This window comes from Salmo salar, chromosome 01 (genome assembly GCF_965601325.2).
Source record: "Salmo salar chromosome 01, fSalSal1, whole genome shotgun sequence".
Taxonomy (NCBI): domain Eukaryota; kingdom Metazoa; phylum Chordata; class Actinopteri; order Salmoniformes; family Salmonidae; genus Salmo; species Salmo salar.
In genome coordinates, this window is record NC_138291.1 from 19,181,869 (window position 1) to 19,195,793 (window position 13,925).

The 13,925-nt window shown below is 45.5% G+C and overlaps 1 protein-coding gene across 4 annotated transcripts in view; it reads left to right on the plus strand.

Moving 5' to 3' along the window:
* Window positions 1–13,925, plus strand: part of LOC106570958 (estrogen-related receptor gamma) — a 264,686-nt gene that overhangs the window by 134,425 nt on the left and 116,336 nt on the right. For all 4 annotated transcript variants that reach the window (XM_014143900.3, XM_014143663.3, XM_014143597.3 and 1 more), the window contains exon 2: window positions 8,003–8,134. In XM_014143900.3, coding sequence (XP_013999375.1) covers window positions 8,004–8,134 — 131 coding nt within the window. In that variant the 5' untranslated portion in view covers window position 8,003. The remainder of the gene's footprint in view (window positions 1–8,002; window positions 8,135–13,925) is intronic.

The following is a 13,925-nucleotide window of genomic DNA, read 5'->3' on the forward strand; positions in this document are numbered from 1 at the left end:
GTTCTTCATTTTAAACCTGTTTAGAATGCGTTCCTTTAGAAAACTTCCCCTCCTCTCCCCATCTCCTCCTCTCCCCATCCTCTCCTCCTCTCCCCATCTCCTCCTCTCCCCCTCCTCTCCCCATCTCCTCCTCTCCCCATCTCCTCCTCTCCCCCTCCTCTCCCCATCTCCTCCTCTCCCCATCTCCTCCTCTCCCGCTCGTCTCCCAATCTCATCCTCACCCCATCTCCTCCTCTCCCCATCCTCTCCCCATCTCCTCCTCTCCCCCCCTCTCCCCATCTCCTCCTCTCCCCATCTCCTCCTTCCCCCCCCTCTCCCCATCTCCTCCTCTCCCCATCTCCTCCTTTCCCCTTCCTCTCCCCATCTCCTCCTCTCCCCATCTCCTCCTCTCCCCATCTCCTCCTCTCCTCCTCTCCCCATCTCCCCCTCTCCTCCTCTCCCCATCTCCTCCTCTCCCCATCTCCTCCTCTCCTCCTCTCCCCATCTCCTCCTCTCCCCATCTCCTCCTCTCCTCCTCTCCCCATCTCCCCATCTCCCCATCTCCTCCTCTCCTCCTCTCCACATCTCCCCATCTCCTCCTCTCCCCATCTCCTCCTTTCCCCTTCCTCTCCCCCATCTCCTCCTCTCCCCACCTCCTCCTCTCCCCATCTCCTCCTTTCCCCTTCCTCTCCCCATCTCTTTCTCTCCCCCATCTCTTCCTCTCCCACACCTGCTCCCTATTGCCTCCTCAACAAGCTCTCACAGTCCCAAATTAGACTTTCATCCATATTCTACAAACGTCAACTTTCAAAATTGCTCCAAATGTCAAATTTCAAAGTGTTTTTCTTGCTCTTACTGCTCTGTATGTGTCAAATTTCAACGTTAAGCTTTAAGTTTAGGCACTCATTCCAAATGGTTAAGGTTTGGGACAGGGTTAAAATTAAAAATTAAAAAGACAGTGTCCACGACTAGGACCAAACACACAACGTTCTGATCCAGAGTCATTGGATTACCCCGTTCACAACGCCCTAGCAAAACCCAAGCCTGCTTGATGGTAATAGTGCTCACTTTTTTAAAGGCATTTCCCGAGGTCCTCAGGATAGACGTCCAATTTCAATGTCAATCCTGAACGACCTGGCTATGCCTCCTCTCCTCCTCTCACCCTCCTTTCCCCCATCTTCCTCTCTCCCCCATCTCCTCCTCTCCCCGTCTCCTCCTCACCCCCTCCTCTCCCACATCTCCTCCTCTCCCCATCTCCTCCTCACCCCCTCCATCACCTCCTCTCTACCTCCTCTCCCCATCTCCTCCTCTCCTCCTCTCCCCCTCACCCCCTCCTCTCCCCTCATCTCCTCCTCTCCTCCTCCTCTCCCACCATCTCCTACTCTCCCCCCATCTCCTCTCTTCTTCCCGCAGTCGGTACTGTCACCTACCCACACGTTCAGTACTAAAGCCGACAGTCCATCTGCCACTCAACCCGCTAACAGCTCCTGTCGCTAACGCTAACACACACCAAACCACACCTTCCCCCGACACACACACACACACACACACACACTAATGCTAACACCACACAGACATTCTGAACTACCCACCTGCTCCTGACTATACCCATAACACACCCTTTCTGTAAAAACACAGAACAGAACAGAACAGACACAGCATTAAGTAAACAGTGAGTCACTGCTTTCCTCTGGGTGAGTCACTGCTTTCCTCTGGGTGAGTCACTGCTTTCCTCTGGGTGAGACACTGCTTTCCTCTGGGTGAGTCACTGCTTTCCTCTGTGTGAGTCACTGCTTTCCTCTGGGTGAGTCACTGCTTTCCTCTGGGTGAGTCACTGCTTTCCTCTGGGTGAGTCACTGCTTTCCTCTGGGTGAGTCACTGCTTTCCTCTGGGTGAGTCACTGTTTTCCTCTTGGTGAGTCACTGCTTTCCTCTGGGTGAGTCACTGCTTTCCTCTGGGTGAGTCACTACTTTCCTCTGGGTGAGTCACTGCTTTCCTCTGGGTGAGTCACTACTTTCCTCTGGGTGAGTCACTGCTTTCCTCTGGGTGAGTCACTGCTTTCCTCTGGGTGAGTCACTACTTTCCTCTGGGTGAGTCACTACTTTCCTCTGGGTGAGTCACTACTTTCCTCTGGGTGTTTCGGGGCAGATGGGAGGAGGGACAGGGGGAGGCTGGTGGTGGTGGTATTTGTGCTCCTCAGGGCTCCTGCTTCTGCATTAGGAAGAATGGCACCTGTCTCATCAATCACAGCTTCACCATCACACACACGCACATACTCTCCCACACACATGCACAGTCACGGGCCTTCCATTCACAGATGGACCAGCAACACTTGAGTGAGTAACTAAGCATCAGCAAGGCATGGACACACACACACACACACAGGTACTTGGCGTAATTTTGCTCAATGTCCTGTGTGCTAATCCGTGTGTGTGTGTGTGTGTGTGTGTGTGTGTGTGTGTGTGTGTGTGTGTGTGTGTGTGTGTGTGTGTGTGTGTGTGTGTGTGTGTGTGTGTGTGTGTGTGTGTAATCCTTACAACTTCTGACGGGAGTGTGAAATAGGTTCATTTAGAACCCTATAGGTTAATGTTTTTTCACAGATGCCCCCTCAGTTCCTCTCTCTTCTGTTCTCTCTGTCCCGCTCAGTTCCTATCTCTCTTCTGTTCTCTCTGTCCCCCTCATTCTCCCTCTCTTCTGTTCTCTCTGTCCCCCTCAGTTCCCCCTCTCTTCTGTTCTCTCTGTCCCCCTCAGTTCCTCTTTCTTCTGTTCTCTCTGTCACCCTCAGTCCCCCTCTCTCTTCTGTTCTCTCTGTCCCCCTCAGTTCCTCTCTCTTCTGTTCTCTCTGTCCCCCTCAGTTCCTCTCTCTTCTGTTCTCTCTGTCCCCCTCAGTTCCTCTCTCTTCTGTTCTCTCTGTCCCCCTCAGTTCCTCTCTCTTCTGTTCTCTCTATCCCCCTCAGTTCCTCTCTCTTCTGTTCTCTCTGTCCCCCTCAGTTCCTTTCTCTTCTGTTCTCTCTGTCCCCCTCAGTCCCCCTCTCTCTTCTGTTCTCTCTGTCCCCCTCAGTTCCCCTCTCTTCTGTTCTCTCTGTCCCCCTCAGTTCCCCTCTCTCTTCTGTTCTCTCTGTCCCCCTCAGTTCCTCTCTCTCTTCTGTTCTCTCTGTCCCCCTCAGTCCCCCTCTCTCTTCTGTTCTCTCTGTCCCCCTCAGTTCCCCTCTCTTCTGTTCTCTCTGTCCCCCTCAGTTCCTCTCTCTCTTCTGTTCTCTCTGTCCCCCTCAGTTCCTCTCTCTTCTGTTCTCTCTGTCCCCCTCAGTTCCCCTCTCTCTTCTGTTCTCTCTGTCCCCCTCAGTTCCCCCTCTCTTCTGTTCTCTCTATCCCCCTCAGTTCCCCTCTCTCTTCTGTTCTCTCTGTCCCCCTCAGTTCCTCTCTCTTCTGTTCTCTCTGTCCCCCTCAGTTCCTCTCTCTTCTGTTCTCTCTGTCCCCCTCAGTCCCCCTCTCTCTTCTGTTCTCTCTGTCACCCTCAGTTCCTCTCTCTCTTCTGTTCTCTCTGTCCCCCTCAGTTCCTCTCTCTTCTGTTCTCTCTGTCCCCCTCAGTTCCCCTCTCTCTTCTGTTCTCTCTGTCCCCCTCAGTTCCCCCTCTCTTCTGTTCTCTCTATCCCCCTCAGTTCCCCTCTCTCTTCTGTTCTCTCTGTCCCCCTCAGTTCCTCTCTCTTCTGTTCTCTCTGTCCCCCTCAGTTCCTCTCTCTTCTGTTCTCTCTGTCCCCCTCAGTTCCTCTCTCTTCTGTTCTCTCTGTCCCCCTCAGTTCCTCTCTCTCTTCTGTTCTCTCTGTCACCCTCAGTTCCTCTCTCTTCTGTTCTCTCTGTCCCCCTCAGTTCCCCTCTCTCTTCTGTTCTCTCTGTCCCCCTCAGTTCCTCTCTCTCTTCTGTTCTCTCTGTCCCCCTCAGTTCCTCTCTCTTCTGTTATCTCTGTCCCCCTCAGTTCCCCTCTCTCTTCTGTTCTCTCTGTCCCCCTCAGTTCCTCTCTCTTCTGTTCTCTCTGTCCCCCTCAGTTCCTCTCTCTTCTGTTCTCTCTGTCCCCCTCAGTTCCTCTCTCTTCTGTTCTCTCTGTCCCCCTCAGTTCCTCTCTCTTCTGTTCTCTCTGTCCCCCTCAGTTCCTCTCTCTCTTCTGTTCTCTCTGTCACCCTCAGTTCCTCTCTCTTCTGTTCTCTCTGTCCCCCTCAGTTCCCCTCTCTCTTCTGTTCTCTCTGTCCCCCTCAGTTTCTCTCTCTCCTTCGCTACTGTTCTATCATACTCTCCTCTTCTCCTATCCAATCCATTTTCCTTTAAAATACAGTACATTACTTTACATACAACATCAGTCCATTATTTGTCATTGTGAAATTATAGTTTTGAAGCAGAGATTTATTCTGACAAGTTTAGGTTTTATTTTTAATAGTAGGAAATATTACAAAAATACATTATACGTTAATGTATAAAAATTCTGACTCTCTTCTCCAAATCTCCAAGTACTGTATGATGCTTGTTCTGTATCACTGTAAGCCGACATTTCTTGTTAATGTTGGTTTATACAGCCTGGGTCTAGACTTGGTTAGTCACTAACATACTCCTCCTGAGGGTCCACACCTCCCCTTCTTCCAGCCCTCCATTTTATCACATACTTTTGTTGTCTTCCGCTCCTCCTCTCCTTTCCTCTCTCTGGACTCTGAGAGTGCTGAGATGGCAGTCGCGTTTTCTCTCTCTCTCTCTCTCTCTCTCTCTCTCTCTCTCTGGTGGTATGGTAGTGTTGTATGTATGGGGTCAGGTGTGTCTGTCTCTCTGGTGGTATGGTAGTGTTGTATGTATGGGGTCAGGTGTGTCTGTCTCTCTGGTGGTATGGTAGTGTTGTATGTATAGAGACCCTCTCACACTATGCATCACTGAAGGAGGAGTCGCTGCTCACAGTGGTCAACTCTCTCAGTTATTAAGTTGTTGTTACGTGGGAGAGATAGTTCTACTATTTAGTAGTTTAATGTTAACGTGTGCGCATCATGAAGTGTGTATTATTTAATTAGACTGTATTTTGCTTTGCATCCTGCTAACTGAAAGCAATATTTGATTATTAGGCTTTGATTTGAGACCATAAGTATTTAAGTTAATTTGTTTTCAGTAACATTTATTATTAGTATATATTTTGTTTACTTGAAATATTTAGTATAAAATAATGCAGAGTTTATTTTGTATTAAAAAAAAGTTTAACTAGGCAAGTCTCCTAACATTCTCCTAACATTCTCCTAATTCTCCTCCTAAAGTACAAGATAAGCAGTGTGTGTCCTAACACTGCTGCTGTGCTGTATATATTGTAGACTAAACCCTCTCCAAAGTAATGGTCTTTCTCCCCAAATAACCTTTTATATTTTATGAAGGTAAGGTTTAAAACTCAATCCGATTATCACACCACAAAGCGTAATGTAATAAAGCAATGGCGTGCTAATCCCGCTGCGCGACGTTGGTATTTTAGCATTTTTGCTAATGTAAGTGAATACGTAGCGCGCGGCAGGCGCTGTATTGAGTTGAGCCCCTACAGTAGATAGAACGTTGAGCTGAGCTGGGCTGAGCTGGGCTGAGCTGGGCTGAGCTGTGCTGAGCTGGGGCTGAGCTGGGGCTTGTCCATGGCTGTGTGTTGGAGCCGGCCGTGTCTGCAGAACCATATCGATTCATCCTGTTCACTCAACTGGAACTGAAACTAAAGGCAACACATTACACGCACAGGCCTTTTTCTACTTTGCCATAGCCTGCCGGCCTGGCCAGCCACACACACACGCACACACACACACACGCACACACACACACACACACACACACACACACACACACACACACACACACACACACACACACACACACACACACACACACACACACACACACACACACACACACACACACACACAGTGTTCCAGTGTGTGTGTGTTTGTGTGGTAAACATGTCTTTGTCTTTATCAGTACGTGAGGTCCATGTTCTGACGTATTTACTGATACACATAGAGACAACAGACTCAACATATTACACAAACATGAAATGATTACCACATTATCCCATTCTTTCTCTAAAATGATTTTGTCTCATACCCAAATTAACAATTATTATAATATATGTGTATTATAATATAGAAAATATGTTTATTAGTCTGAATAGACAGAATGAAAGAAATAAGGAAAGACAGCCTTTAATACACTTTTCACAGATTTGCTACCCATATTTAGATTAGTGTTGTTTATTTTCAATTGCAGTGATTTTAGCTCTATCTATTTTTAGAGTGAGTTTTAAGACATTTCTTTCCTAGTGGAATGTCCAAAAAAATTCCCGTTCTGATATAAAGATATTCTTATTATTAGTCTAGGGATCTTTCCCCTGGTTTTCTCTTTTAATGTAGGGCACCTGGCAATTTCATTACACACACACACACACACACACACACACACACACACACACACACACACACACATAGTTTCCTCTCAGTGACGTCAAACTGTCTGGACTGTCCGTACTTTTCTGCACTTTAATTTATTTTATTTTTTTACATTTTCAGACGATGATTCTGATTCCATTGCCGGGGGTTACCTTATCACCCTGGAGACAGCTCCTCCCCTGATGCAGAGGTGGTATTTGATTGACAGCTAACAGTCCATCCTCTTTCCTTGCTTTTTATCCCAAGACCAATAATACCCGTAGCATATTATAACTGTCCAGGAAGGCTTCTATTAATGTCTCACACACACCCTTCTCCCAAGTAACAGTGTCCGGTAAATGCAGCCGTTAAACGTTTACCATGAACAACCTAAACTATGGTAAACGTTACCATAGCTCAAGGCCATAAAAAGTGTTCGTAAGCACTATCTGTTGTTGTCTTATATAGGCCCCATGATGTGCATACTGTATATACAAGTCCTGCCTGTCTGTCTCTCTCTCTCTGTATGTCTGTAATATTCTGAGTCTCTAATCTAAGGTAGCGTCAGTAAGACCCGTTCCATTGTACTCAGGTGTCCCATCTGACCATCATTTAGTATGTACAGTTGGGGGCATTAAAAATATAATTTCCTAAATGGCTGTGCTACATCCATCCTAAATGGCTGTGCTACATCGTTCATGTGGAAAAGTAGCAATCATCTATCAATAACCCATGTAATGAAATACATTGCTGAAATATGCCCCTCATGCTGAACTTACATCCAACGCTCAATATGTACAGGCTAACTGTCTGTTGAACTAAAGTATCAGTCCTACTGTCTCTGTGTTCTCCTCCCAGACTGCTGCTCCTATCTGACCCCCTGTTCCCTGTCTGTTTGAAGTATCAGTCCTACTGTCTCTGTGTTCTCCTCCCAGACTGCTGCTCCTATCTGACCCCCTGTTCCCTGTCTGTTTGAAGTATCAGTCCTACTGTCTCTGTGTTCTCCTCCCAGACTGCTGCTCCTATCTGACCCCCTGTTCCCTGTCTGTTTGAAGTATCAGTCCTACTGTCTCTGTGTTCTCCTCCCAGACTGCTGCTCCTATCTGACCCCCTGTTCCCTGTCTGTTTGAAGTATCAGTCCTACTGTCTCTGTGTTCTCCTCCCAGACTGCTGCTCCTATCTGACCCCCTGTTCCCTGTCTGTTTGAAGTATCAGTCCTACTGTCTCTGTGTTCTCCTCCCAGACTGCTGCTCCTATCTGACCCCCTGTTCCCTGTCTGTTTGAAGTATCAGTCCTACTGTCTCTGTGTTCTCCTCCCAGACCGCTGCTCCTATCTGACCCCCTGTTCCCTGTCTGTTTGAAGTATCAGTCCTACTGTCTCTGTGTTCTCCTCCCAGACTGCTGCTCCTATCTGACCCCCTGTTCCCTGTCTGTTTGAAGTATCAGTCCTACTGTCTCTGTGTTCTCCTCCCAGACTGCTGCTCCTATCTGACCCCCTGTTCCCTGTCTGTTTGAAGTATCAGTCCTACTGTCTCTGTGTTCTCCTCCCAGACTGCTGCTCCTATCTGACCCCCTGTTCCCTGTGATTCTCTGTGTTGTAGAATGAACTTATCAAAGGCCCAGGTTAATAGTGAAGATAAGTACGGCAAATGTGGCAGCGCGTGGAGAATGCAACAGACTTACGACCTCGACGCCACTCACATGCGTGACGCACATGCACTTTATAACCCAAGGTAAGAGAGGAAACATGCTCACACACACACACACACACACACACACACACACACACACACACACACACACACACACACACACACACACACACACACACACACACACACACACACACACACACTACATCAAAAGCCAATACTGTTGTCTTTTCCATGTCTCAACGTCGTAGTTTGTGTATAAAGATAAAATGTGTTGTTTTTGTTTGTTTGTTTGTGCGTGTGCGTGTGCGTGTGCGTGTGCGTGTGTGCGTGTGCGTGTGTGTGTGTGTGAGAGATTGAGTGATGTCTAAGTCTTTGTCTCCATAATTTACCATTCATCCAGTGTGCCACAGTACAGCTCCCACTACTACTATAATCCTTCTGTAGGTTTAGATTACGGTGATAAAGGGTCCGGGCTGCGTTCAGAAGGGAACAACGTTTTAGAATGTTTTAAAATGTTCAGTACATTTCCCCCACATGAATGCTCCCCAGGTCTGTGATGAGGTTAGTCGGAGTACACACAATAGCTGACACTAAGTTGCGTTGACACTTGAATGGGTAGCTAGCTAGTTGTTGTGTACAATGGTTACTGGGCTGGCTGCTGTTTAGTATGTAACCCTCTCACCAGGCTCAAATGTGACTCTCACGATATTACCTTACTTAGAATATCTCAACAGCATGGGATGTTAGGTGAGAAGCACATCTCCAATGAAAATCCCTATTGTAAACTCGCTAGGATGATGACAAACTAGGGGATTCACTTCAGATAGAATGATTAGAGATTTTTGTTATTATATAAGGATATATAATAACCCATGCAATAAATGAAACTGAAACAGTAAATGACTCCACCAACGCAACAGACATAAGGTTAAAGATGTATATTATCACATTTTCAATGTGCCACATCAAAAGAAATACAAATAATAAACCCCAATGATTTTTCACAACCCATGTTCAAATGACTTGCAAGCTTGGTTAACCCCGTTGGCGCGCGTCGGAGCTCCCCCCAAAAAATGACGACGCACATAAAGTCCCGAAGCACCCCACCGTTGTGGTTACTCACGACTCCTAGATATTTCCTCAGCGAAGTATAGCAGTTCCGTGCAGGTGTACTCACAAGATGCACAGCTATCAATGTAGACAGTACTCCTTAGCAGCAACAGATATCCCATGGAAACATGAACTCGTTAATCTTCCACAAGCAATTCTCTTCAGTTCTCGCACGACGCTAGGCTAACATCGAGGCTGTCAAATACCTCCATGACGCTAGGCTAACCTCGAGGCTGTCAAATACCTCCACGACGCTAGGCTAACATCGAGGCTGTCAAATACCTCCACGACGCTAGGCTAACCTCGAGGCTGTCAAATACCTCCACGACGCTAGGCTAACCTCGAGGCTGTCAAATACCTCCACGATGAGACGGTAGCTTCAATCTCTACTAAGTATTTCTTAACAAAATAATAATTACTCTCTTATAACATCAAATCAATATTTCCCTTCAAAACTTGGTAGATATGTTTTTTTTTGTTACTTTTATCGTCTTCTTTTATAGTTTTTCTTTCTCTTTCTCTCCATCCTTTTTTCAACGTCTCTCCCTCGTTCTTCAACGTCTCTTTCCCAGGCCTCCTGTTAACCTGGTCAACTCTCCCATTGGCCTCAGCTTAACAAACTACCTTATTGGTCCAAACTTAAAAGTAAACCAACCTATTTCACTTGTACTTTAAAAAAATATTCCTTCAAAAGAAATGCATCAACGACATAACAATTCAGGAGCAATTCAGTCACCTTAAATCTAATACCAATTAATTATAACAATTAAACTCTATGCTTGGTTTTAACAAGGCTATTACAAGTGGTTGCTTTGTTGTTTTGTGTTGTTTTGTTTCCCTGGTGGCAGTGTGCATCTGAAAACATGTTTGTTGCTTGTTCACCGCTGTAATGTTTTTAAATGCTTTGGTTTGGCTTACGTCTGAAGGTTCATTAAAAATGTCTCTGTGTTGTTTCAGCAGTGATGGTATACTTTGTAATTTAGGGGTTGTTTTAGTGTTTAGTAATTGGCTGTGGGTGTATTTAAAATGTGTTGAATTGTGGTTGTGTTTATCTTATGGTTGGATTGTGGTTGTGTTTATAATGTGATAACGGTTACTGTTTGGGCCTGTTTCCTTTGCTGACTGCTTCAATGAACATGTTAGTGACCATGGAGAAAGAGGAAGGGAGACTGAGAAAGAAGGCGAGAATTCAAAACAGAGAAATAGTGTGTGTATAACAGTAAAAAAAGAGCATAAAGAACGTAGAAAGAGGTACAATGAAAAAGGATATTGGGTTTGTATGGAGAGGTGGAGCAGAGACTGATACAGAAGAGAAACAGATAGACAAGAGGAGGAGGATAGAGGTAGAGAGAGGGGGATAGAGGTAGAGAGAGGGGTAGAGTTGGTGAGAGGGGGATAGAGGTAGAGAGAGGGGGATAGAGGTAGAGAGAGGGGGATAGAGGTAGAGAGAGGAGGATAGAGGTAGAGAGAGGGGGATAGAGGTAGAGAGAGGGGGATAGAGGTAGAGAGAAGGGGATAGAGGTAGAGAGAGGGGTAGAGTTGGTGAGAGGGGATAGAGGTAGAGAGAGGGGGATAGAGGTAGAGAGAGGGGTAGAGTTGGTGAGAGGGGATAGAGGTAGAGAGAGGGGGATAGAGGTAGAGATAGGGGGATAGAGGTAGAGAGAGGGGGAAAGAGGTAGAGAGAGGGGGAAAGAGGTAGAGAGTTATAGAGGTAGAGAGAGGGGGATAGAGGTAGAGAGGGATACAGGTAGAGAGAGGGGGATAGAGGTAGAGAGAGGGGGATAGAGGTAGAGAGGGATAAAGGTAGAGAGAGGGGATAGAGGTAGAGAGAGGGGGATAGAGGTAGAGAGAGGGGGATAGAGGTAGAGAGGGATAAAGGTAGAGAGAGGGGGATAGAGGATAGAGGTAGAGAGAGGTAGAGAGATGGGATAGAGGTAGAGAGAGAGGAAAGAGGTAGAGAGGTAGAGAGGAAAGCTCTGCCAAGCTCAGGACACTCTGGGTCGGTCAGACAGATGCCTGAATTATTCAACCTGCCACACTATATGAAGAGACAGATCAGGGAGAGAGAGAGAGAGAGAGATGAAGGGAAAGAGGTGAAAGAGGGAGAGATGAAAGACGTGGGTAGATTGAGTATAGAGGTAGAAGTAAAGATATTAATACAGATTTTAACTCAAATGTGTGTGACTGCATGCTTCCAGCATGTTTTTGTGTGTGACAGCGCATGTATGTGTATGTGACTGGGATGGGGGGGGATAGAAAGGGCTTGTCCTCCAGATGTACGGTGTTAGTGCTTGGCAGATTAAATGTAGATGTATGGTGTTAGTGCTTGGCAGATTAAATGTAGATGTATGGTGTTAGTGTTTGGCAGATTAAATGTAGATGTATGGTGTTAGTGTTTGGCAGATTAAATGTAGAGGTATGGTGTTAGTGCTTGGCAGATTAAATGTAGAGGTATGGTGTTAGTGCTTGGCAGATTAAATGTAGATGTACAGTGTTAGTGCTTGGCAGATTAAATGTAGATGTACGGTGTTAGTGCTTGGCAGATTAAATGTAGATGTACGGTGTTAGTGTTTGGCAGATTAAATGTAGATGTATGGTGTTAGTGCTTGGCAGATTAAATGTAGATGTACAGTGTTAGTGCTTGGCAGATTAAATGTAGATGTACGGTGTTAGTGCTTGGCAGATTAAATGTAGATGTACGGTGTTAGTGTTTGGCAGATTAAATGTAGATGTATGGTGTTAGTGCTTGGCAGATTAAATGTAGATGTATGGTGTTAGTGTTTGGCAGATTAAATGTAGATGTATGGTGTTAGTGCTTGGCAGATTAAATGTAGATGTATGGTGTTAGTGTTTGGCAGATTAAATGTAGATGTATGGTGTTAGTGCTTGGCAGATTAAATGTAGATGTACGGTGTTAGTGCTTGGCAGATTAAATGTAGATGTATGGTGTTAGTGCTTGGCAGATTAAATGTAGATGTACGGTGTTAGTGCTTGGCAGATTAAATGTAGATGTATGGTGTTAGTGCTTGGCAGATTAAATGTAGATGTACGGTGTTAGTGTTTGGCAGATTAAATGTAGATGTATGGTGTTAGTGCTTGGCAGATTAAATGTAGATGTATGCAGATCATCAGTGGCATCATGAGTCACTGACTTTTAGCTGGATTTACTGCCTGCTGTAAAAATACAGCCAGATGTGACCAGGTAGCCCGCCACGCTACACACACACACACACATCTCCCACACTGATAGGGCCTCAGTGTGTGTGTGTTTGTGTGTATGTGTGTGTGTGTTTGTATTTATATTTTAGTAAACATTTTTTGTATTCTGTGCTTTTACATGGTTTGGGAGTTGATTAGGATTGTGTGTGAGTTCTGAAATCAAGTAATGTACAAAAGAAACATTCTGCAGCGATTACTCACACGTTTACATTTGAAATATCATCCATTTCATGGATCTGATCTTTCTCGTCACTCCACTAATTAACGAAAATGGAAAATATCTTAGTGACTTCATTTCCTGTGTCTTCTTGAGGACTCCTGTAAAGGTGTGTCACTGTCACATGAATGTGTGACTGGTCATGGTACCCATCAGGCCCTTCATTGTCAACTCTGTCTATTTTTAAGAGTGTAAGCGAACCTTTTTGTTTCATGTTAAAACATAGCTCGTGCTGTGTGTGTGTGTGTGTGTGTGTGTGTGTGTGTGTGTGTGTGTGTGTGTGTGAACCTTGCTACTTTCCCTATCCCTTGGGCTTTGAGTTTCAGGCAGAGCCGTGGCCGAACATCATTGCTACCCAGCCCTCCCTAACCACCTCAGGACATTTCTTACAACATGTCTGGCCTGGCATATTCCCTCTGGCGTATTCCCTCTGGCGTATTCCCTCTGGCATATTTAACCTGCCCTATATAATGCCTGGTGTACAGTAGATATTTGGCCTGGGGCCTGTTCAGGAGGCTGCAACAGAACTTTCAGATAAAATGTAGAATGTAGAACAAATATTATTGTGTGTCATGTAGAATAGGAAATCGTGTTTTACATTCAGAATGTTTTACCTGACTGAAAAAAGCCTAGGTGTATGATATTGACTGGGTATTGACTGTGTATTGATTGGATATTGACTGGGTATTGACTGGATATTGACTGGGTATTGACTGGATATTGACTGGGTATTGACTGGATATTGACTGGATATTGACTGGATATTGACTGGATATTGACTGGGTATTGACTGGATATTGACTGGATATTGACTGGATATTGACTGGATATTGACTGGGTTTTGATTGGATATTGACTGGGTATTGATTGGATATTGACTGGGTATTGACTGGATATTGACTGGGTATTGACTGGATATTGACTGGATATTGACTGGGTTTTGATTGGATATTGACTGGATATTGACTGGATATTGACTGGATATTGACTGGGTATTGACTGGATATTGACTGGATATTGACTGGATATTGACTGGATATTGACTGGATATTGACTGGGTTTTGATTGGATATTGACTGGGTATTGACTGGATATTGACTGGATATTGACTGGATATTGACTGGGTATTGACTGGATATTGACTGGGTTTTGATTGGATATTGACTGGATATTGACTGGGTATTGACTGGATATTGACTGGATATTGACTGGGTTTTGACTGGATATTGACTGGATACTGTTTGGTTTAGGCAAAGCCCTTTAAAGGGGGTGTGTTTGTTTGACTGTGGCTCAGGGCTCAGTCTTAGGCCAATTGGACTTAGT